Source organism: Polypterus senegalus, chromosome 7 (genome assembly GCF_016835505.1).
Source record: "Polypterus senegalus isolate Bchr_013 chromosome 7, ASM1683550v1, whole genome shotgun sequence".
Lineage (NCBI taxonomy): Eukaryota > Metazoa > Chordata > Cladistia > Polypteriformes > Polypteridae > Polypterus > Polypterus senegalus.
In genome coordinates, this window is record NC_053160.1 from 32,724,882 (window position 1) to 32,751,779 (window position 26,898).

General features: G+C 36.9%; 1 protein-coding gene across 6 annotated transcripts in view; it reads right to left on the reverse strand.

The window, feature by feature from the left end:
* arhgef28a (Rho guanine nucleotide exchange factor (GEF) 28a) overlaps nucleotides 1-26,898 on the reverse strand; it is a 255,985-nt gene that overhangs the window by 19,087 nt on the left and 210,000 nt on the right. The window contains exon 33 of one of the 6 annotated variants that reach the window (XM_039758445.1): nucleotides 13,817-14,014. The exons of the other annotated variants lie outside the window; for them this stretch is intronic. Coding sequence (XP_039614379.1) covers nucleotides 13,973-14,014 — 42 coding nt within the window. The 3' untranslated portion in view covers nucleotides 13,817-13,972. Of the gene's footprint in view, nucleotides 1-13,816; nucleotides 14,015-26,898 lie in introns of those variants that run through there. 6 annotated transcript variants of the gene reach the window in all.

Consider the following 26,898-nt stretch of genomic DNA (forward strand, 5'->3'; position numbering starts at 1 on the left):
TTTAGTACAGTGAACTCCTTGTCATGTTCAAGAAACCAATTTGAAATGATTCGAGCTTTGTGACATGGTGCATTATCCTGCTGGAAGTAGCCATCAGAGGATGGGTACATGGTGGTCATGAAGGGATGGACATGGTCAGAAACAATGCTCAGGTAGCCCGTGGCATTTAAACGATGCCCAATTGGCACTAAGGGGCCTAAAGTATGCCAAGAAAACATCCCCCACACCATTACACCACCACCACCAGCCTGCACAGTGGTAACAAGGCATGATGGATCCATGTTCTCATTCTGTTTACGCCAAATTCTGACTATCATTTGAATGTCTCAACAGAAATCGAGACTCATCAGACCAGGCAACATTTTTCCAGTCTTCAACTGTCCAATTTTGGTGAGCTCGTGCAAATTGTAGCCTCTTTTTCCTATTTGTAGTGGAGATGAGTGGTACCCGGTGGGTTCTTCTGCTGTTGTAGCCCATCCGCCTCAAGGTTGTGCATGTTGTGGCTTCACAAATGCTTTGCTGCATACCTCGGTTGTAACGAGTGGTTATTTCAGTCAAAGTTGCTCTTCTATCAGCTTGAATCAGTCGGCCCATTCTCCTCTGACCTCTAGCATCAACAAGGCATTTTCGCCCACAGGACTGCCGCATACGGGATGTTTTTCCCTTTTCACACCATTCTTTGTAAACCCTAGAAATGGTTGTGCGTGAAAATCCCAGTAACTGAGCAGATTGTGAAACACTCAGACCGGCCCGTCTGGCACCAACAACCATGCCACGCTTCAAATTGCTTAAATCGCCTTTCTTTCCCATTATGACATTCAGTTTGGAGTTCAGGAGATTGTCTTGACCAGGACCACACCCCTAAATGCATTGAAGCAACTGCCATGTGATTGGTTGATTAGATAATTGCATTAATGAGAAATTGAACAGGTGTTCCTAATGTTAACATTATTAGAGCCCTCTAGACATGAAATAACACCCTTTAGTCAAACGTTTAAACTGTGCTCCATGACAAGACAGAGATGACAGTTCTTTCTCACAATTAAAAGAAAGCAAACATATCTTATCTTCAAAGGAGCCGTCATAAAGGAGCGTCAGGAGCAGAGAATGTCAGAGAGCGCGCAAAGAAAAGCAAACAATCAAAAATCAATACATGCTTTTAAGTATACAGAAGCACCGCGATAAAGCGGCATTTTGTAGAAGAGCGTCCGTGTCCTCTGTGCAAACAGCCCCTCTGCTCACACCCCCTCCGTCAGGCAGAGAGAGCGAGAAAGATAGAGAGAAGCAAACAAGCACAGCGCTGGAAGCATATCTTATAGCATTGAGGAGTTTTAGTTAATATGCAATACATGCTCTGATTGGGTAGCTTCTAAGCCATCCGCCAATAGCGTCCCTTGTATGAAATCAACTGGGCAATCAAACTGAGGAAGCATGTAACCTAAATTAAAAGACCCATTGTCCTCAGAAAGCGGCGAACCAGCGAAAAATCTGTGATACAGTATATGTTTAGATGTGCTTACATTTAAAATCCGATAGAGTGAAACCGCGAAAGTCAAAGCGTGATATAGCGAGGGATTACTGTATATGTATATATATATATATATATATACTAGCAAAATACCCGCGCTTCGCAGCGGAGAAGTAGTGTGTTAAAGAAGTGATGAAAAGAAAAGGAAATATTTAAAAAATAACGTAACATGATTGTTAATGTAATTGTTTTGTCATTGATATGAGTGTTGAGATATGAGTGATATGAGTGTTGTTCTCATCTATATACATATATATATATATATAGCAAAATACCCGCGCTTCGCAGCGGAGAAGTAGTGTGTTAAAGAAGTGATAAAAAAAAAAGGAAATATTTAAAAAATAACGTAACATGATTGTTAATGTAATTGTTTTGTCATTGATATGAGTGTTGAGATATGAGTGATATGAGTGTTGTTCTCATCTATATATATATATATATATATATATATAGCAAAATACCCGCACTTGGCAGCGGAGAAGTAGTGTGTTAAAGAAGGAAAGAGAAACAAAAGTAAACATTTTGAAAATAACGTAACATGATTGTCAATGTAATTGTTTTGTCACTGTTATGAGTGTCGCTGTGATATATATATATAGCAAAATTCCCGCGCTTTGCAGCGATGTCGTGTGTTAAAGAAGTTATGAAAAAGAAAAGGAAACATTTTAAAAATAATGTAACATGATTGTCAAAGTAATTGTTTTGTGTATTTGGCGGCAGCGTCACAAAGTTGTTTTCGTCTAGCTGCATCAGAAAATGTACCACGACGTCTGACACGCCTCCTTTTTACTGTTTTCTCAAAGCTTGGATTGCTGCTGTAATAATGGGTTTGAGTCTATCTTCATATATATATGTATATACATATCTATATACAGTACATATCTACATATACACATATATATATACATATCTATCTACATCATATATACACACACACACAAATTATATATATGTGTGTGTGTATATATATATATATATACACATACATACAAACATACACACAGGTATATATATGTGTATATACAGTATATGTATGTGTCTATATGTGTGTGTATAGCTTTGGTCACTGAGTGCAAGGGAAAAATAATAAAATATAGTGTATAAGTTATTAAACAGTAAAACATTAACATTTTAAGAAGTACAGGTACATTGAGCATTACTACAACAGGTAAGTAGTACTAACAGCAGCTAAAATGTATATGGATCATCTCTCGGTAGTAGATCCCTTTTGAAAGGCGCCACATGACGACTGTGGTATAGAAATTACATTTTCTATGTGAACGTTCAAATTTCTGCCTCTGGTAATGTGCCTTACCGGCATTACCAGCAATTAAAGAAAATTATTTTTGTGTCCTCTGCAGTGTTAAGAGAGAAAGGCTTTGGTTTGGGATAAAAGGAAAAAAGGTGTAAAGAAAGGAAAGTTGCCTTTTTCTTTTATAAAGTATAGAGAGATGTGTTCGCTGATGTTATGATCGCCTTTTGGGGATAGTCGCGGTGGGTCTTGTGTAGACTGGTGAGACGTCCCTGCCATTAATCGGCTGTGATGGCACTGTCACTCATAATCATATACGTGGAAAAGAAAGTGCGAATCGCCTTAATATTAGTTTGTTGCGGTGTAGAAAAGGGGTCCCGTGTTTACACTTGTCTGGGCTATAGCTCAGGGGGAGGATGAAAAAAATTAAAAGTGCTCACTTTGACTTAAGACAGAAGCGCAGTCAGCGTCTCAAAGGCCGGCTCAGCTATGCGCGCGCGCCGGCTGCTCCACTTTTGCTGGGCAGGAGACCCCAGTTTTTGCAGACACATTCACGATATCAAAAGTCTCAGCGCTCTTTGGAAGTCATTCATATATATATATAGCAAAATACCCGCGCCTCACAGTGGAGAAGTAGTGTGTTAAAGAAGTAATGAAAAAGAAAAGGAAACATTTTAATAATAACGTAACATGACTGACATTGTCATGAGTGTTGCTGTCATATATATGCCTGCCTAAATAAGTCACCTCGCGCTCTTACTTTTTTACCGTTCATTTAATCATGGCTAGTGGCAGAAAAATTATAAAATGGAAGGAGGATTACACTGAGTATGGCTTTACCAAAACAATTATTGATGGCGAATTGATTATTCATAAAGCTTGAATTGGTGATCTGTTTTTCTGTGTGAACCTCATATTTTTTCATACTTCTTCTCAAACCAAGGTGGTGCGAGAGTAAAATGAATCGTGATGCGCTGATCAATGTAATCGGTGTAACAGGAAATCATGCATTGACAAAAGTTCCCCTTTGCTTGTAATGCAAAGTGTGATTAAATGCATTATTTTTAGCGTTATGGAGCACATGCATCGAAGCTTCTCAGCTGTGCTTGTGCTAAGAAAAGGAAAGATTTTAAAAATAACGTAACACGATTGTCAATGTAACCTTTTGTAAGTAGTGCCTGGAGGATTCAGTGTGGAGAAACTCTACAGACAGCATGTTTATTAACTTGTGGATTTTTCTGTGAGTATTTGGTGGCAGTGTGACGAAGTTGCTTCGAAAGACGGCGTTAGCCGTGGAGCTCAGCTCAGAGCGAAATTAGGTAAATGGGAGGGGAGATGATGACGTGACTCCCCCACCCGCCTTAACTGTCAATCCCCCACAAACACAGTCTCTCGGAATTTGCATAAGCACACCCCATCACCTGCAATTTTAACTTAGTTACAAAGTGATCAAAACTCTCGTTTATATCCTCCGTCCTCTCATTAAACTTGTATCCCGCATTACCAGTGGGCATGAGAAACGCCAGCGGCAACCTGTCTATGAACTTAATTTAAAGTTTAGGTTTACACCGTGCTTTCTTTCCGAAGTAGCAGCACTCATGAATATGGTGGTATATGTCACTCGCTCGCTTCTTTTTGTTTCGCTGCCTTCTCAATTATATAATGCATGTTTTTTCAGAGCTTTTTGGAGGTCTTCCTGGTTTTCTACGCACTGCGTTGACAGTCAGTTCACGTGATTACGTGGGAGGCGTGATAATGTCACACTAAACTCGGCCCCCGCTTTGAGCTCAACTCCATTACAGTAAATGGAGAAAAATACCTTCCAGTTATGACCATTACACGTAGAATTTTGAAATGAAACCTGCCCAACTTTTGTAAGTAAGCTGTAAGGAATGAGCCTGCCAAATTTCAGCCTTCTACCCACACAGGAACTTGGAGAATTAGTGATGAGTCAGTCAGTGAGGGCTTTGCCTTTTATTAGTATAGATATATATTTATATGTGCGTGTATATATATATATATATATATATATATATATATATATATATATATATATATATATATGCCAGCAACACTCATGACAATATCAAAACAATTACATTGTCAATCATGTTACGTTATTATTAAAATGTTTCCTTTTCTTTTTCATTACTTCTTTAACACACTACTTCTCCGCTGCGAAGCGCGGGTATTTTGCTAGTAATATGTACATTGTAGGTGTCAAGTACTTTGATTGACTGTACAAGCATCGTGCCTTCAATCTCCATCACTTAGCATATTACTCTCAACAACCCTTCCTTTCCTCTGTCTTCTTCCCTGTGACTCTTCTATTTTTCTGGCTACTATTTGTCCAAATCCTGTCCTCAGCCTCTTGAAAGCAATGATCATTCAGCAAAATTTGCACTTTACTAAACCAATAACTAAATCCAGATTAAAAATTAATAATTTTCAAAATTTACTGACCATGATGCCACACTATGTTCTGGTAGCCCCAAAACTCATTTCATATCGGAATTTAATATGAGAAAAATAGTATGACGTTACACTTGATAGGACACCAGCATTTGCCAAACTTTGTTTTACATGCACTGCCAGATGTGCAAACACAAGTGGCCAATGTACTCAAAATGCAGAATCTACTGTTTTCATTGATTCTGTTCGCCACTCTTTGCTTGGCTACCACCCCATAGCAGCACATCACACAGACTACTGACTGGGATATTTATTTGTTTAGGCTGAGACACGAAAACATGAATTGGAGAACCCCCCCACCCCAATCAGCACTCCTTGCTTCAGTGATTTTACAAGAGTACTTGCTTCCCTGCCTAACTTGTGCATGTGGTTTCTTCATGACAATATATGCAAGGAGCAGAGTTTTGAGATGGGACTGTATTGAGCATCTCTACCTGGTAAAAAGGGCAATATTTCTGTTTCAGGTGTTGAATTACAGTTCTCACTACATTTTTGTATTGAGAAGATTACAAGTTATTTTCCATCTTCATTCTGGAGTCATATGACCAGGAGACAGAACTGATTGAGAAAAAACTAACTAAAAGAGGGTTCTTCAATTAATTAACACTAGTATCATAGAAAAATGATGTATCCCTTTCTTCCCATTTATCTTTCAATGAACAAGGATCATCTTTGATAGACAGACAGACAGACAGACAGACAGACAGACAGACAGACAGACAGATAGATAGATAGATAGATAGATAGATAGATAGATAGATATGTGTACTGATAAATTCTTTGCTAATGTCTTAAAAAGGAAAACATCCTTCAGGTATTCAATTATTTGTTCAGCTTGACATTTTTGTAATATTTCTGTAATACTTTTGAGTTTGACCACAGAAAATTAACAGAAGCAATTTATATCCTGATAGTTTTTAATATACTATCGTCTGCATGCAAGAATATATGGTAAATGAGCCACTTCAAATAACTCCAGCAATGTTTAGGCGCCATCTGCTGGACGTAACTGTATAAAAACTAGCTGTAAAGAAGAGCTAGCTAAACAATAAATATTAACACAGTAAAAAAACAAACAAAAAACACCCCAAAAAATCAGTTTAATAAATACTGGCAAAAGCTAATAAAAAAGCTAATAAAAACAATGATTATGCATGGGGAGCAGCCTGCATTAAACAGTAAATTTAAACATTAAACATAGCCCATATCAAACAAATGTATGTATCTCTATTAAAAGGCCGGAAATGAAAATCAATGAAGCAAAATCAAAAATTGTCACTTTAAATTCCAAAAATAATGCATAATTCAAATAAATTGATTCTGCTTTCCTATTGCTGACTTGCAATCACTTATTACTGTAACTGTGTTGTGCCCTACTTTGGGCATGTGAAAAGAATCATATAATTATTTGCTGCCAAAAATGAAAAATGAAATTGGAGTAATGTAATTTCAGCTTATTCATCTGTTCAAGGACTTTATCAATTATGAGTATAAATAAGACATACATGAAAGAAAAAAAAGACATTCACATTCTTTATATTTTTAGTTGCACCAGGTTTTCTGGTATTACTGTATATCAGTTAACATAATAACTGTTTCACACCTGCTTAATGCAGTTCTGGGGTGTGTTTTTAGACATCAGGTATAACGCAAGAACCAATCATGGATGGGGCCTTAGCCCATCGCAGGGCCTAATCACACACAAATCCACACTCATACCATGTCAATTTAGAATCTCAAATATATCTAACACATGCGGTACATCTTTTGCATGTGGGAGGATAACCAGAGTACTTGGGGAAAAAAATAAAAAGGAACACGGCAATCATGTAGAGTAAATACTTCAAAGACAGCAAATGGGTACACAATTTGACCCAGAACATTGGATCCATGAGGTAAGGGTGTTAAAATACAGTGACATCTTACTGGTCTAAATTAAGAACATTTTTTAATTCATTTTGTATTAATCTCACAGCTCTTGTTGATCTGTTTGAAATTGTAGTGTGGTCACCATATATGAGGAGTTACCATGTTCAATGTATAAGTGCATGGGTTTTAGATTTTATACTACAGTTTTCCTAGCACATGTGAAAATCATGCATGCCAGTTTGACTGTTCTCTCCTGAACTAGCTGTACATGAGTGACTATGAATGTATGCCTGAGTGAGTCCTGTAACTGACTTGCACCTTCTTAAGGTCTAGTGTTTGACGTGCGTCTGATATTTGGATTAAATGGGTTCAGAAAATTATCAGATGGATGGACAGTTCATTTTACAAAACTTCATCAACATCAATTTACAAGCAAAGCACCAATAAGGTCTGTACATGTCAGACTGTTTTAAGTGTCATGTCTTTCCTGCTAAAACAGTGCTAAAATAATAAAATAGATTTTTTTCAGATTAATGTTAGCTTTCTCGGAATATAACATTTTGGAACAAAGCTATATCATATTTTAATGGAAACAGTAACATTTGATCAAAACGAAAATATTCCATCGACCACTTAACCTACACAAACCTCTTGTCCGCAGCTCATTTCACAGAGGATAGCCACACTCCTCACCAGGCACTTTGAGCTGTAACAGGAGCCACTGTGTCACTTGCAAATATGTCACCAACAGTAACCTTGTATCCGGCCCCTCTGTTAAATTTAATATTGGACAGTGGGCATCTTGATGGTTTCAAAACCTTATCTATACTAATAAAAGGCAAAGCCCTCACTCACTCACTCACTCACTCACTCACTCACTCACTCACTCACTGACTCATCACTAATTCTCCAACTTCCCGTGTAGGTAGAAGGCTGAAATTTGGCAGGCTCATTCCTCACAGCTTACTTACAAAAGTTGGGCAGGTTTCATTTCGAAATTCTACGCCTAATGGTCATAACTGGAAGGTATTTTTCTCCATTAACTGTAATAGAGTTTAGCTGGAAAGACGTGGGGGGCGATGTTTCATGTGACATCATCACGCCTCCCACGTAATCACGTGAACTGACTGTCAACGAGTGCGAAAATCAGGAAGACCTCCAAAAAGCGCTTAAGAAAACTTATACTTCTCAATTATATAATTGAGAAGGCAGCGAAAAACAATAAGAAGCGAGCGAGTGACATATACTACCATATTCATGAGTCCTGCTACCTCGGAAAGAAAGCAAGGTGCAAACCTAAACTTTAAATTAAGTTCATAGACAGGCTACGCTGGCGTTTCACATGCCCAGGAATGCGGGATACAAGTTTAATGAGAGGACGCGGGATATAAACGAGTTTTGATCACTTTGTAACTAAGTTAAAATTGTAGGTGAAGGGGTGTGCTTATGCAAATTCCGAGAGACTGTGTTTGTGGGGGATTGACAGTTAAGGCGGGCGGGGGAGTCACGTCATCATCACCCTCCCATTCATCTCATTTCGTTCTTAGCACAAGCACAGCTGAGAAGCTTCGATGCATGTGCTCCTTAACGTTAAAAATAATGCATTTAATCACACTTTGCATTACAAGCAAAGGGAGCTTTTGTCAATGCATGATTTCCTGGTACACCGATTACATTGATCACCGTATCCCGATTCATTTTACCCTCGCACCACCTTAGTTTGAGAAGAAGTATGAAAAAATATGAGGTTAACACAGAAAAACAGATCACCAATTCAAGCTTTATGAATAATCGATTCGCCATCAATATTTGTTTTGGTAAAGCCATCCTCCTTCCATTTTATAAGTTTTCCGCCACTAGCCATGATTAAATGAACGGTAAAAAAGTAAGAGCAAAGCGAGGGTGACTTATTTAGGCAGGCATTTATATGACAGCAACACTCATGACAATGTCAATCATGTTACGTTATTATTAAAAGGTTTCCTTTTCTTTTCATTACTTCTTTAACACACTACTTCTCCGCTGCGGGGGTATTTTGCTATATATATAATATATGAATTACCTCCAAAGAACGCTGAGACTTTTGATATCATGAACGTGTGTACAAAAGGGGTCTCCTGCCCAGCAAAGTCGAGCAGCCAGCGCGTGCATAGCTGTGCCGGCCTTTGAGACGCTGACTGCGCTTCTGCCTTAAGTCAAAGTGAGCACTTTTAATTTTTTTCTTCCTCCCCCTGCGCTATAGCCCAGACAAGTGCAAACACGGGACCCCTTTTCTACACCACGGCAAAATAATATTAAGGCGATTCACACTTTCTTTTGCACGTATACGATTATGAGGTCCTCAGCTCGGATTATGAAGATACGCACAGGAGTGGAAGACTGACAGTGCCATCACAGCCGATTAATGGCGGGGGGTCTCACCAGTCTACACAAGACACACGCGACTGTCCCAGAAGATGCTCATATCGTCAGCGAACACATCTCTCTATACTATATAAAAGGAAAGGCAACTTTCCTTTCTTTACACCTTTTTCCTTTTATCCCAAACCAAAGCCTTTCTCTCTTAACATTGCAAAGGACACAAAAATAATTTTCTTTAATTGCCGGTAAGGCACATTACCAGAGGCACAAATTTGAAAGTTCACATAGAAAATGTAATTTCTATACCACAGCCGTCGTGTAGTGCCTTTCAAAAGGGATCTACTACCGAGAGATGATCCATATACATTTTAGCTGCTGTTAGTTACTTACCTGTTGTGTTACACAGTCTTTAAAATGTAGTTTACCCAAACCACTCCAGTAGTGCTCAATGTACCTGTACTTCTTAAAACGTTAATGTTTTACTGTTTAATAACTTATAGACTACATTTTATTATTTTTCCCTTGCAATCAGTGACCAAAGCTATACACACACATATAGACACATACAAACATACACACAAGTATATATATGTGTATATATGTATGTATGTGTATATATATATATATATACACACACACACCCCTATCTAGATTATATATATATATATACACACATACATACATACACACATATATATAATTTGTGTGTGTGTATGTATGTATGTGTGTGTATATATATATATGTGTGTATGTATGTATGTGTGTATGTATGTGTATGTGTGTGTGTGTGTATATATATATATATATATATATATATATATATATATATGACAGCAACAATCCAAGCTGTGATAAAACAGTAAAAAGGAGGCGTGTCAGACGTCGTGGTACATTTTCTGATGCAGCTAGACGAAAATAACTTTGTGACGCTGCCACCAAATACACAAAACAATTACATTGACAATCATGTTACGTTATTTTCAAAATGTTTCCTTTTCTTTCTCTTTCCTTCTTTAACACACTACTTCTCCGCTGCGAAGCGCGGGTATTCTGCTAGTCTATACTAATAAAAGGCAAAGCCCTCATTGACTTACTCACTCATCACTAATTCTCCAACTTCCTGTGTAGGTAGAAGGCTGAAATTTGGCAGGCTCATTCCTTACAGCTTATTTACAAAAGTTGTGCAGGTTTCATTTCGATATTCTACGCGTAATGGTCATAACTGGAACCTGTTTTTCTCCATATACTGTAATGGACTTTAGCTCAATGGCCGTGGGGGGCGAAGCTGTGTGTCACATCATCATGCCTCCCACGTAATCACGTGAACTGACTGTGAATGCAGTACGTAGAAAAGAAGGAAGAGCTCCCAAAGAGCGCTGAAGAAATCATGCATTATACAATTGAGAAGGCAGCGAAACAATAAGAAGCGAGCAAGTGAAGCATATTCATGAGTGCAGCTACTGCGGAAACAAAGCACGGTGTAAACCGTAAGTTTAAATTAAGTTCATAGACAGGCTGCCGCTGGCGTTTGTCATGCCCATGACTAATGCGGGATACAAGTTTAATGAGAGGACGCAGGGTATAAACGAGAGTTTTGATCACTTTGTAACAAAGTTAAAATTTCTGGTGCGGGGCTGTGCACCAATACTCACAGAGAAATCCACAAGTTAATACACACTCTGAATCCTCCAGGCACTACTTACAAAAGGTTACATTGACAATCATGTTACGTTATTTTTAAAATGTTTCCTTTTCTTAGCACAAGCACAGCTGACAAGCTTTGATGCATCTGCTTTATAACACGTTAAAAAATAACGCATTTAATCACACTCATGCATGATACTGCAGAAACAAAGCACGGCGTGAACCGTAACTTTACATTAAGTTTATAGACACACTCATGCTGCCGTTTGTCATGCCTACCACAAATGACGGTATTCGCGAGATACAACTTTACTGAGAAGACACAAGGTATAAACGAGACTTTGGATCACTTTGAAACGGAGTTAAAATTGCTTTAGCAAGAAACTAAACGAAACGTTAATGTTTTACTTTTAATAACTTATAGAATACGTTTTATTTTTTTCCCTTGCACTCAGTGAGCGAGGCCAATGGGTGATCAGTTATATATATATATATATATATATATATATATATATATATATATATATATGAATAACCTCCAAACAGCGCAGAGACTTTTCATCATGTGAACGTGTTTGCAAAAAGTGGCGTCTCCTGCCCTGAAAAAATAGTATTGAAGTCAAGCAGCCAGCGTTGCACGTATACTCTTAACACTGCAGAAGACACAAATTATATCTATATATGTATGTGTATATGTATATATATATATGTGTGTATATCTATATATGTGTATATGTATCTATATGTGTATATCTATATATATATATATATATATATGTATATATATGTGTATATCTATATGTGTATATATATATTTGTGTATATGTATGCATATATATATATATGTATATGTATGTATGTATGTATATGTATATATATATACACTCACCTAAAGGATTATTAGGAACATCATACTAATACGGTGTTTGACCCCCTTTCACCTTCAGAACTGCCTTAATTCTACGTGGCATTGATTCAACAAGGTGCTGAAAGCCCATATTGATAGGATAGCATCTTGCAGTTGATGGAGATTTGTGGGATGCACATCCAGGGCACGAAGCTCCCATTCCACCATATCCCAAAGATGCTCTATTGGGTTGAGATCGTGTGTCTATGGGGGCCATTTTAGTACAGTGAACTAACTCATTGTCATGTTCAAGAAACCAATTTGAAATGATTCAAGCTTTGTGACATGGTGCATTATCCTGCTGGAAGTAGCCATCAGAGGATGGGTACAGGGTGGTGGGATGGACATTGTCAGAAACAATGCTCAGGTAGCCCGTGGCATTTAAACGATGCCCAATTGGCACTAAGGGGCCTAAAGTGTCCCAAGAAAACATCCCCCACACCATTACACCACCACCACCAGCCTGCACAGTGGTAACAAGGCATGATGGATCCATGTTCTCATTCTGTTTACGCCAAATTCTGACTCTACCATTTGAATGTCTCCACAGAAATTGAGACTCATCAGACCAGGCAACATTTTTCCAGTCTTCAACTGTCCAATTTTGGTGAGCTCGTGCAAATTGTAGCCTCTTTTTCCTATTTGTAGTGGAGATGATTGGTACCCGGTGGGGTCTTCTGCTGTTGTAGCCCATCCACCTCAAGGTTGTGCATGTTGTGGCTTCACAAATGCTTTGCTGCATACCTCGGTTGTAATGAGTGGTTATTTCAGTCAAAGTTGCTCTTCTATCAGCTTGAATCAGTCGTCCCATTCTCCTCTGACCTCTAGCATCAACAAGGCATTTTTGCCCACAGGACTGCAGCACACGGGATGTTTTTCCCTTTTCACACCATTCTTTGTAAACCCTAGAAATGGTTGTGCGTGAAAATCCCAGTAACTGAGCAGATTGTGAAATACTCAGACCGGCCCGTCTGGCACCAACAACCATGCCACGCTCAAAATTGCTTAAATCACCTTTCTTTCCCATTCTGACATTCAGTTTGGAGTTCAGGAGATTTTCTTGACCAGGAGAACACCCCTAAATGCATTGAAGCAACTGCCATGTGATTGGTTGATTAGATAATTGCATTAATGAGAAATTGAACAGGCGTCCTAATAATCCTTTAGGTGAGTGAGTGTATATATATATATATATATATATATATATATATATATATATATATATATATATATATATATATATATATATATATATATATATATATATATATATATATATTTACACTCAAACCGATTATGACAGCTGCAATCCAAGCTGTGAGAAAACACTAAAAAGGATGTCTGTCAGACGTCGTGGTATTTATATGACAGCAACACTCATAACAGTGACAAAACAATTACATTCACAATCATCTTACGTTATTTTTAAAATGTTTCCTTTTCTTTTTCATCTTCTTTAACAAACTACTTCTCCGCTGTGAAGCGCAGGTATTTTGCTACTTTACTATATTTCTTGTAGGAATTATCTAGCCATCCATATAAGTAAAACAGAGAGAAGGCTAGTGGAGTTTTGCAGGAAGAATGTGATTGAGCCATTGAAATCAAAAACTATTGTAGAACACTTCACAACCCTTTATCATAGCCAGACTGATCTCTCTGTCTGTATTCTTTCACAGGGGTTCAAAGACACTTTACAACGGAAAAACAGAAGAAGCTAAGCTTATTCTCAGCCTGTGATCACATATTTATCCAGGTATTAAACATATTAACTTTTTAATCTCTCCCTTCATCTTCTTTAATGGTAACCTTTTCTTACCTAATCATTTCTCCTTTCATCTGCCCTGATTTTGTTCACTCCTTCCAGTCAGTTTATATGTTGCCTGCTCTTTCCTTTTCATTTGCACACCGATGAAGGCTATACAACCGAAACATTGTATCTTTACCCTTCTTTTCTTTCCAGCCGAGAAACAGCCTTTTTTTCCTTTAAAGAAAAACATGTTTCACAAAGATATGCTTTCAGTTTCCTAAACCTTATAAGAGATAATGGCATAATCAGCATTTTTTCTTCAATTACCAATACATTTTATGAGTTAATTTGTTGTTTATTTTACTAATATAACATAAACTAGAAAATAAAATTGCTGTAAATGTTCTCATATTAACATGTTCATTCTGCACTAATGTCTACTATAACTATTTCTTAAATGTGCAGTAACAAGGACATTTTATGTTAAAATTTTCCATCAGATTAAATTAAGATCAAGATTAAAATTAAAGAAGAATATCTGTAACTTTATGAATGTATAATTAAAATATACAACAGTAAAAATAAGTAAAAAAGTTATTTACTGCCCTCTACTGTCTATATTTAGCACAGGAATTTATTTTTAAAATAAAACAAGAAATAATTATGTAACGATGGCCTTTCTCTTTAGATTGTACTGGCTTATAAAAGCCCGTACAAAATAATCATTCTCAAAAAAAAAATAGTTTTAGTGATACTTTAAGTATTGTATTTTTCCTATTGCTATTTATTTAAAAATCAAAGCACAAAATATCCTATCATCTACATATGATCCACCTTACGTATTAAATCTATGTTTTCCAATGACAAGTGGAAAACTCCAGTTAAGGAGCAAATCAATCCTTCAATCTGAATTAGTTCTGGTTTAAGTCACTTTTGAGTGTGACCTGTAATAGACACTCACAAAATCCAGAGTTGGCTCCTGCCTTAACTGCCTTTCCATAATCTTGGAAGGAAGTACAAAAAATGAATGAATTTTGCTAAAATCAATAATCAGATCAAAAGACTTGGCTTTTCTTGAAAAGCATGTGAAATGAAAGTCATAGGTTGGTTATTATCACAAATACAATTTCTTTACAATTCTTTTAACTTGAATTTACTTGTTTGAGATAACAGTTTTCTACCTGAAGTATGCTTATACAGACAACTCACAAAAAGATGAGGGTCCTTTTCTGTGCTGGCTAAAAATAGCAACTGTATAAAAGTTACTATACGAAGCCCTACTTTACTTATTCTCCAAAGCCTATCTAGGGTACCATTAATAAAAATGCAGTTTAATACAGGTTGGCATTGTTGATTTACAGCTCTAAATAATATTCTAAATAACAGTTGAAAACATGTGTTTACGACAGGAAGATCCTGCCAAACCAATCTTTTACAGTTTTCTGAACAGGCAACGGGAGTAGAAGGAAAGGGTCAACATATGATATAATTTACTAGGACTATCAAAACACCTTTGACATGGTTCTACATGGAGTATAGTTCTGAAGTTATGAAACTAGAAATTAAGCTGTTTAATCAATCTATCTTAGAGTACAAATATGGGGAAAATGATCCATGTGTGGTGACATCAGTATAGACAAACAAGGATCTGTGCTTAGTCTTTCTGTCTTTCTAATTTATATTAATGATATAGATAATTAGTATCTGTAAACTGTTTAACCCATATCATGGTAACTGGCAGCCTTAAACAGAAATGAAACTCAGGGGCTCTGTTTTTGAACAATGCAAGCCAAAAATGTGGTCATGGACCATATAAAGCTTAATTTAGGTTGATGTTTTGACATTATCTACTTTGTTCATTGATGTCTATTTATAACATATACAATTTCAATGTATAGTAGTAGTATTTCTTTTCACATCTGTTTTGAATAATTTTTTTAAAAAGTAAACTTCTTTGCTAATGCTAAAAAAAACCCTAATGTTTAACACTAGAATTACCAGAGCCTATGAAAAAACTCGTAGATCCGGCCCACCCTAAATCCCATTGCACCTCTCCATCAATGTCTTTTGTCCTGTAAATGTGCTGATTAAGACAAGCAGCAAGCAGTCTACTATTCCATTCCCCCACCGCCACAGAACGTGCACAAAGTTCTCCCAGCTCATGCCCCGATTGATTATCTGGGACTGAAGTGCTGGAGTTTTAGAGTGGAAATAATAGATCATTATTTGGAACGCATGTATTTCATATGTGTTCCGTTTCTACAATAATCTGTGTAAACACACTACTGAAAACGGCACATATAGGAGACAGTCGGGATTGAACCAGGGACTACTTGATTACAAGTCAGCAAATCTTACCACTTCGCCACGTAAGCTGTTGTCTTATCCTTGAACCTTTTGTGAAAGTGTTTATTTGATCTTTGGACTTCAGGCATCACACATTATGCCAACATTTTGTCATTTACTACTAAGATATGAAAAACGTTTCTGTTTTAACAATGTGTTTACAGTACACAGATTATTGTAGAAACGCAACACACATGAAATGCATGTGTTCCAAATAACAATCAATTATTTCCACTCTAAAACTCCAGCACTTTAGTCCCAGATAATCAATCAAGGCATGAGCTGGGAGAACTTTGTGCACGTTCTATGGCAGTGGGGGCATGGAATAGCAGGCTGCTTGCTGCTTGTCTTTATCGGCACATTTACAGAACAAAAGACGCTGATGGAGAGGTGCAATGGGATTTAAGGTGGGCCGGATCTACGAGTTTTTTCATAGGCTCTGGTAATTCTAGTGTTAACAAACAAGGTTTCATCCAGCTAAGTTTTTGTTGGAAACTGTACAGTTTTAAATTTTTGGGCTTATGTACATGTAACATAGGAACACAGCACTGAGAGATGATGCATGAATTTTAGCTGTTCCCTTCAAATACCATCAATCACTTAAGGCTTTGACACCGACGATTTCTCCAGAACTTTTCAGTCATAGCCTTCATTTACATAATCTTGGAGGCAATTGTCTGCACACTTCTGTAAAGTTGGTCACCTCTTGTCACACTCCATGCAACTTTCTACTAGTCTGTGACTCTTCCGATAAAATTAAACTGGTTTTAATTTGCCTTTAGTCACAAAAGCAGGCTCTGTGCTCATGAGAGCTAACAACCAATGAAAGCTCACCATAATGTACACTTTATATAATGCAGCAATGAGGTATAAAAATGCGGGTGTTCTAGGCCTCACAAACAGAAAAGAAGATCACCTGTCTGATGTCTTATGTTTTATGGCAGAATGGAAAAAAAGAAAAAAGGGCAGAGACTACAGAAGAACTCACTATAGATGTTAAATCCTCATATAGTGCCAGCTGTCAGGCAGTACACTATTGTCTGCCAGCAAAAGGGCGAGCATCACTGTACTGGAAAGCCGGCAAGCAGCTGGTAAATTAGACATAGTCCGTGATTGACAGTTGCTCAAACTGACATGGTCTGACAACAAGAGCAGCAATGGTGTTTATCAAATCGGAAGCAGCAACTGTGGTTAGCTAATTTGACATACACCCTGACCAGAAGATGAAAAATGTGACATTGGCTTCAGAAATTTTTCTTATATCAAAATAGATAAACCCATAGGAAACATAAATCTAATTATGAAACATTATTAATTTACAAAACAATCACTGCACTGCAGACAGTATTCACAAATACACTGAGGTATACTGCATATGAATATATACTTTTCTCAAACTATTAATTTAGTTTTACAATAACATAAATCTCAATTGATCATGACAAACTGAAAAGAATATTACTTGTTCTATAGTTTTAATCATGGTCATCTAGCTAATTACATCAAAAGTTAAGGTAACTTTCAGTAAATCACTACAGCAGTAGACAGTCCTTCTGAAAGCATGTGACATGACTCAAGAATGTAACAGTTGCTCTGGTTTCCCAGTAAAACATTTAGATATACTATTGCAGGACTGCCCATTGTTAGTAGAGAAGACACGTATGACAGAAGGGCTGGCTTGTTGTCTAGGTAGTTCAAACCTTTACTTACAACCCCTGGCAAAAAATGTGGAATCACTATTCTTGGAAGATGTTCATTCAGCTGTTTTACTTTGTTGGAAATAAACAAATCACATACATGACCCAATACTATTTTAGTTAACAGCTATACATTCTAATATTGTTGAACATACCTCAAAAAAATAAATGAAATTGTTGTAATTAATGGCACATTTTTTCAGACCAAGTAGAGGAAAAAATTAAGGAGCAAAGTAAAACAACTGAATGAACATCCTTCAAGAGTAATGATTCCATAATTTTTGCCAGGAATTATATGAATTGAAAACTGTGTAAAAAAAATGCCTGCCCTAGTTTAAGAATTGGGCTAAAATATACTAGTATCAAATTGAAGTTAACTTTATCTGCAGAAATTTTTAGATAAATTTAACGAAAAGCTATTTTTTAAAAATCAATTCATACCTTACCTATACTTAAAAGTATTTATAGCTTTCAAATTATTTAAAAAACTGCAATCAGACTCATGAACAATCAGTAACCTTGTGTCACCTCCACTGCTACCTGCACATATTCTTCTGCCACTGTCTCTATTCCTAGGATTCTGGTTTTATTTACTTAGTTATTTATATTAATTTATTTATTGTGTGTGGGGATTTTTTTTTGTCTATGTTCACTGTCTGCAGGGGCACATGTAGCATTTCATTGTACATGGTACATGACAATAAAGAATTGAAATTAAAATTTCCAAGGTTTTGTATACATACAGAATTTTATTCAGTATGTATTTTATGTTTGTCTTTTCATTTTGATCTTGGTATTAATTTTATTGTCATTTTCTTGTTATTTCATGGACACTGTAATTGTGTGCGTTTTTTTTGGTCGCAGTCATATTAATTATGATTGTTTGGATCATCATGTGACCATTATAGTGTGATGTCACAACCATGTCCTATCTAAGATGGCTACACACTACCAGTAGCATGTAAGTTTCTGGGTAATGAGAAAGACTATAAGTTAGTGAGTACATCTTGCAGGGAATTAATCCTTTTGCATGTACTGTACTTATAATTTTGACTTCTGTTTAATGATTTGACTTTGACAGCATATTTTATACTTCCTGATTTGACCTCTTTTAGAAAAAATGTTATTTAGGCAATTATGGCTAAATTTGAAAATTTCATTTCATTTGACCATGAAAACATTAACTCAGCAGGAGCCCATAATAGATAAAGGATTTTGTTTGTGGTTTTTAATCTTATGTCACCTTGATGATGATGGTACTCTGTTCATTATGTACTGGATAAATTAATGTTGCACCACTGTCACTGTGCTTGCTTCACCTGGTGAAGTATCAGATGGTGTCATATTTAAGAGTAAAAGACTGCAGAAACCCCTTGACTGAAATTTTCAATAAAAATAAAGGTATGGCTCTTTCAGCTTAAAGACACTAAAACAAATCCTGTTTTTATTAATAACTAGCAAAATACCCATGCTTCGCAGCGGAGAAGTAGTGTGTTAAAGAAGTTATGAAAAAGAAAAGGAAACATTTTAAAAATAACGTAACACGATTGTCAATGTAATTGTTTTGTGTTATGAGTGTTGCTGTCATCAAGGATTTGATTATCATTATTTCTTTCAATCAGGTTCGTATTTGGAGGACGTGTTGTGTTCAAGTTACATTCCATGTTTGTCAACCATTGTAAAGATAACAGGTTTCATTCATCAAAGTGTTCATTACCCAAATCGCTACTTGTGAATCTAAGATGTTTAACAGACATTCCTGGTATTAACTTGTGGATTTGCCTGTGAATATTTAGCGGCAGCGTCTCTATGAACTTGTGGATTTGCCTGCAAGTATTTAGTGGCAGCGTCTCTATTAAGTTGTAGATTTGCTTGCGAGTATTTAGCGACAGCATGTCTATTAACTGTTTCCGTCTAGCTGCATCAGAAAATGTACCACGTTCTCTGACACGCCTCCTTTTACTGTTTTCTCACAGCTTGGATTGCTGCTGTCATAATCGGTTTGAGTTTCATGGTTTGTTTCAATTATGTTAGTATTTGCATCACTTGTGTTGAAGTGACATTCAGCATCTGTCAAGCGTTGTAAGCATACAGCCGGCTTCATCGATAACTTTGCATCCAGCTTTTGAGAGTTGAAACATTCATAAACATCAAAGTATCCACTACTCAAATCGTCTTCTGTGAATCTAAGATGTTTAAGAGGCATTAGCGGTTGTCCAAAGGTGTAAAATATTTGGCCATTTCGGTACACTTGAAAGCGACAACTGAACAATTCAGCGGCAGCCATCAACTCACATGCAGAAGAATAGGTGAAGGGCTTAAGCATTTCACTCTTATAGTGCCCCTGTGTAGTATAATTATCTCCTGTACCTTCATCAGCCCACACCTTGAACCTGTCCCAGTCATTCAATACATAAGACACAATGTTCCTCCGGATATCAAGATTGAGCCTGATATAGCCGTGCAATATGTAACACAGAGAATGTAAAAGGCAGGCAGCATCTCCGGGCATGGAAACCACTCGGTAAGTGACAGTTCTTTGATCGATGGTGATCACCTCGACAGACATATTAATGGGGGTATAGTTGGAACGATAAAGGAAAGGGATACCTGAACAGAAAACTAAGTCTAAAATACCTACACAATAACTATAATCGTAATAAACGAACAATAAAACAGCGGAGAAGCCGTGGATTAAATAAAAAGGCTGCAGTTATCAGCAGGGAGGCATGAATACCGTGGCGAAACAAAGAAGGGAATGAAGAGACCAGAGCAGACGGCCTTATATAGGCAGGCAGTCAATTACGTGGGAGGCGTGAAGATGGGGGACGCAATATAGGCAGGCAGCCAACTACGTGGGAGGTGTGGTGATAGGGGACGCAACGCCGCCTCACACGGCGCCCGAGCTGCCTGCTATGGACGTATATATATGTATGTAAGTAGGATTCAATTATGACCGTTACGCGTAGAATTTTGAAATGAAACCTGCTTAACTTTTGTAAGTAACCTGTAAGGAATGAGCCTGCCAAATTTCAGCCTTCTACCTACACGGGAAGTTGGAGAATTAGTAATGAGTGAGTCAGTGAGGGCTTTGCCTTTTATTAGTATAGAAGATTAATTGCCATATAGAAACGTTTGCTTGATAGATCAACTCTTGAGTTTCCTGAGGTTACAGTTTCCATGTTTTGTGCTAAAATACTTAAAAATAAATAAAATACCAGTGCCATATATATTTTCATGAAAAATGTTCTCTTTGATCACAAATATTTTGAGTTCTTCCTTGTACGACTCTTCCTTGTTTGTGCTTTATTTTCTTTTTAATTTTTGCTGGACCAACATATTTTCCAGGGTTGGCCTGAACCAGATGCTCCCAGATTAGATGCATCTCTTCTTTATTGTAATAAGCGACACTAGAAAATCCATCAATGAATTAGAAAATAAAAAAGAAAGTAAAAAACAAACAAGGAAGAGTCACACAAGGAATAATTCAAAATGTCTGCACATACTTCCACACTTACCTATATTTAGACAATTTAGAGTTACCAATTAACCTAGATCAGTGGTTCTCAAATTTTATTCCTCCGAAGTTCACCAGTGTACCACAGGAATATGCATGGGCTGCTCTGTAGAGGCTGTAATATTTATGCTGCTGCAGTGTTGACAAAGATGCTTGTTTTTGAACTTATAGTTATTAACACAAACATAATTGCTGCTAGTGCTATTACACTACCTGTGTTTTTTAAAAATTAAAACAAAATTAATAGGATATTTGACAAATAGCTTGTATAATTTCATTATTTGAAAGTTCCTGTTACTACTGTCTAATTTTCTTAATAAAGTCATAAAAACAGTAGGCATTTTTCAAAATAAATAATAACCAGTAATTACCAAAAAAAAGAATTTGTCACTGTAGATATTTTTATAACAGCAAAAAAAGCTCACTACCTACCTACTTGTTAAATTAAGCATAGAAATTAAATATTACAGAAAATTAAAAATCAATATTCATTTTTTAAAATACAGAATTACAGTGGGACCTCGGGTCACAAATGTCTCGGACCATGTACAAATCAGGTCATGACCAAAAAGTTTGCCAAACTTTTGCATCTGTTCACGACCACACACTTGGGGGACGAACAAGCCAGTTTCCCTTCCACTTCGTATGCGCAGATGATTTCTGCACGTGTTCAGTCTCTCCCTGTGCATTCGCTGTGAACTCTTTGTGCTCTATTTTGTTTCCCTTCCGATTTGTACGCGCTGGTGATTTACGCACATGTTCAGTCTCCCTGTACAGTACATTGTTCTCGGTCAGACGTGCATTGTGCAGAGGGACTTTGTGGTATAGCAGGTCCACAGCTCACGTCAAGAGGCCAGTTTTAAATAAATAATCGCTGCGCTACAGCTGCCACATCCTCTTCATAAATAGAAGCGCGAGGCAGCTAAAGGGAGGAAAAAAAAAAGAAAGACTGAGGTTGCGTTGTGAGGAAGTAAGCAGGAAGCAGTGTGGAAAGAATCGGTGTGAGCGAGCAAGCGAGTGCATTCTTGCAGGCAGGAAGCTGGACAGTGAGCCCAAGCAGGGGTATTTGGCAGACACTTGGTAGGGCAGAAGGAAGCAGTCGCTCCTGCTGAGCGATCAAGAAGCTGGAGTGACCAGAAGGACAGCTGGCCGCGTAAGGCACAGAAGGCAGCGGGGGTCACCAGTTAAAGAATGCGAGCTTGTTTTTAAAGAGACTGCTTCCAGCATTGTTTTAACCTCATTGTATTTAAAGAAGACTTTTATCTATTGGATTTTAACATCCACTTCACTTCTGTTTTTATGGGATTATTTATTTATTGAAGGATTCTGAAAGCACTGTACTTTATTTAATTTGGACTGTTTTTGATTGTTATTTTGTTGATTTTATTAAAAGTAGTTGGCAATTTTTGCACCATCCCCTTGCTCCATTGTAGTGCCTCACTGTCGTGCTCATCAGTTAACATTACCGAAGGTGACGTGTTTAAGGGCTCCTGGAAGCGAGATGGGAGCATGCAGCAAACCCGCATTATCAAAGACTTTACCTCAAAACTGTAATCTCCTCTCCACCCAGTTCCTCCTTACTTCCTTCATGCCAAAACTCGACTCATGCAAGGTTAATTTTCTTGGTTGTTTATGGTTATTTTTTGTATAAATTCATGATTTATCAAATGTTCATTTTTTTCCCTTTATTTAAAACTCATTAAGAAAAGTGTTTACAGCAAGCGGTTTGTAAGGCTATAGCGTGAACTCTTGCAATGTTAGTTTTCTCTGTTCAAGGTTTTCTCAGTGTTATTCAATATTTAGTTTACTATTACACTGTGCATTCTATGGCATAATTAACTATTGTTGTGATTAAAAATCTTTCAAAAAATATATTTACATACAGTTCGTACAGTCCGGAACTGATTAATATATTTACATACAATCCTATGGGGGAAATTACTTCGGGTTACGACCAAATCGGGTTGCGACCAGAGTTTTGGAACGAATTAAGGTCGTGACCCGAGGTTCCACTGTAGTGGCTTCAGACATTTTCTCATAAATCAACCAAAGAAGCTACTTGGTTATCCTCTGGATTCAACACTGGAGCGTTTCCATTACTGATAGCTGGGTTTCAAACAAGTGGAAATGCAAATATATTTTCTCTCCAAGTAAAAAAAAAAATCAAGCCAGCGGAAAAGATAAAGGCATTGTGTAGGGTGTTGGCAGCAATCAGGTAAGCTGCGAAGGGTGGCCAGTCCTGACACCTGCGCAGCTTTAAAGACTGATCACCAACATGTGTGAAATTGACCTAGCATTTCCTTCATAAATCGGTCAAATCTCTGGCATAAAGTGTATGGCATGTCAGCTCATTTTCACTTTTTTTGTTGAGTCATTACAAGCAGCCTGTAGCCATTCTAACTACAGGTTAGTAGCTATGATGCACTGTGCTGTGCAGATAAACCTGAATGACCACCAAACTTGATTTGCTGTGCATATGTGGATAGTCCATTTGATTTAAATCTGGACATGATGCAGAAATTACAGATGCATTTTAATGCCAGGTCTAAATGTAATCCAGCTAAACTGTATACAAATTCATTCTAAATATGAAATGTACATTAAATGGGGTCTTTGAAAAAACTTAGCAGTCATTACAGGCCATATGTAACATACTTTGAATACTGATGAAGCAGGTGTAATACGTTTTTTCATAAGTTTGACACATATGCTGTAGCCTAATTTTTAGAGATGCAGGTTTACTGCTATTTTACAATTATTTTCTTCTTGTGGCTCCCTTGGAAGTTTACGCCAGTCACGGCACTATCCGGCCAAAAAAACATTTTGGTATATTCAGGCAGATTTAAGTTAAATGAGATAAATGCATAGTATATTATTTTTTTTATCAGATTTGAAAGCTACAAGTAATCATGTACAGTTCTAAGAGCCATTTACAAGAACTCTTTGTTTACACAATGTCTCAAAATGATAACATGTACTTAATTCTTCCTATACCAAGAAGTTCACTTTTATAAAATGACCACCTAAGAGCAAGTAGCAGACTTTTGACAGAAAATCTTCAGTGTCATGAATGAAATATATATACATATATAAAATTTGTAAACAGGAAAAAGAGTAGAATCTTGAGTAGCTAGAGTACACATATTTCTGTTCTTAGAAGTTGAAAGAAATAAACACTGTCCCTTGAGCCTCACAGGATATGGCTCAGTTGAAATGTAGCTAGGAGGAGAAAAATCAACAGTGGTGACTATTGGAGAGATGACTGGACCATTCTTTAGAAGGATAATAGCAAGGCTACTAAATAAATGACATAAATGTTCAAGGTTTCGAGAATTAAATAAATATTTTTTTATATTGGTTATTTCAATGATATTACACTGTCACAATTTTGCGTTTGTATCCTTGAGTGTTGCCATTTTCTGTATTTGTTTGCGTGGGCACCCCATTTTGTGTGTCTGGTTGTTATTCATGTGGTATAAACATGCCATGAAACTAGTTAAACTATGGCAGGCATGTAATACATTAGTTAACCATGCAGTAAAATGTGTCAACCCATGGAAATACCTTAACTAAAAATAGCGTATAAATTAGTGGTATTTATTTTAGTTTACTTTAGCATTAATTAACATACAGATTAATTTTTTATATGAATTTATATTATATTAGATTAATTTATTATATTTACCATTAGTATTATTAATCACTTTGTTAATTCTATGCTATCACTTCATTATCATTTTGTCTCATTGGATTTCATTGGTGCCATCCTTTTCTGTGTCTCCATAGTTGCTAGGCTCATGATGCATGTACCATGTAACCCATGCCATTATGGTGGACATGATATATAAGACACATGCTCACAAAAGAGGGCTGTCAGAACTTTAAACTTGTTAAAGACTCTGTTAATAAAATAAAAAAAACAGCTTTATATTAACAGTATATTGGGAGTAAAACTTTTGCTTTCTATTTTGGACTCTAATATTGAGTATTTGTTGTGCCTTTGTTTATTCTGATTTTAGTTACTGATCCTTGCTTTATCTTGGAAGATTACTGTAAACTTGTTTTAATTTCTGACACTCCTAAATAAAATTCCAGACAGTTTTGATCTCAAATATTGTGAATCCCTTGAATCTGACATTCAGTCTATTGACTTCTTTTAGAAGCATTACAAACATTTGGACGAGAACAGGTCATTCAGCCCAACAAAGCTGCTCAGTGCTATCCATTTAACTCCTCCAAAAGAGCAAGAAGTACAGTTTTGAAGGGCCATGAAGTCCTACTATCTTCTACTTGGTAACATATTTCATGTGTTTGTAGAAATTTACATCTTACCCTTCTGTTTTACACTAACATCTTACTTTAATCTGTTACACCTTTAAAATAATCTCTGCCACTTGATTTACCAATTTTGTTGATTTGTACTTTAAAGCAAATATCCAGGTGGTTAAGTCACACCTATATTGATATAACTGCACACTGTTCATCAGAAACAATTAAACTTGGAGGGAGTATAACAGTTCCAGGATGCAAGGCAGGCTGGCAAAGAAAAGCAGCCTAATTCAAAAGTCAATAAATTATAAAGAACGTATTCCATTAGCCTATGGTGGATTCTGCAAAGGAATTATTTAGACAACTTTGATGTTGATTAATACTCTGTTCTCACTTCAGTATCAGTCTTGCCTTTTGATAAGCTAAATGGGTTTATTTTTTCCATTTAATTACATTTATCTGTTCTGCTTCTAGGTCAGAGCTAAGAATTATCAATAACATAAAGCAAAAGCAACTGAAAGAAAAGAGATAAAAGTATAGGAAAATGGATTTTATCTGAAATTAGCTGAAATACCCAGCGTTGCCCCGAAAGGAAAATAAAGTGCTATTTTTTAATTGTTTGAGAAAAACATAATTAAAAAAATAAAACTTTAAAAATAAAAATAAATTAACAAACAATAAAGATTCACTAATGTCCTTGTCTTGTGGTCTTGTATGTATGTTATCCCAACACTATTTAATTTGAAAAGCAACAGGGGCGCAGGGCTGCTTAAACATAAAGAATGCTGGAAGTCGATTGCTATATACTAACTGTGTAAGTCCGTGTTGTTAAAAGCATGGAATCCCACGAAGTACTGAAATCATCAGAACTCTTCTGCGCATCTCTCTGCTATGAGGATTCGTGTTGCAGACGTGCTCGCATCGTTTGTGCATTAGCAGTTAAGCAACTGTCTTTCTTAGGAGGTTTCCTTTTGCCAGTGTGCTGGCCTTGCTTGCGTATCTTTAGAGCTGGAGCCCTCACCCCGACTCTGTGTTTCACTTCCTGGCCGGACAGACAAACACACTTGCACGCGTAGAAATCTATTTAATTTTAAAAGCACCAGGGGCGCCTGGGTGGTGGTGGCGCTCAAACATAAAGAATGCTGCCAGTCACCTCCAGTTCGCCCTCTGATGGTCGTTATGAGTGTCAACTGAATGATAACATACATACAAGACCGTAAGATCACCCCCCACCCTACCCAGAAGGTGGTGTGTTAGGGCTGATTTCACCCTACAGTATTTTTAGTCGA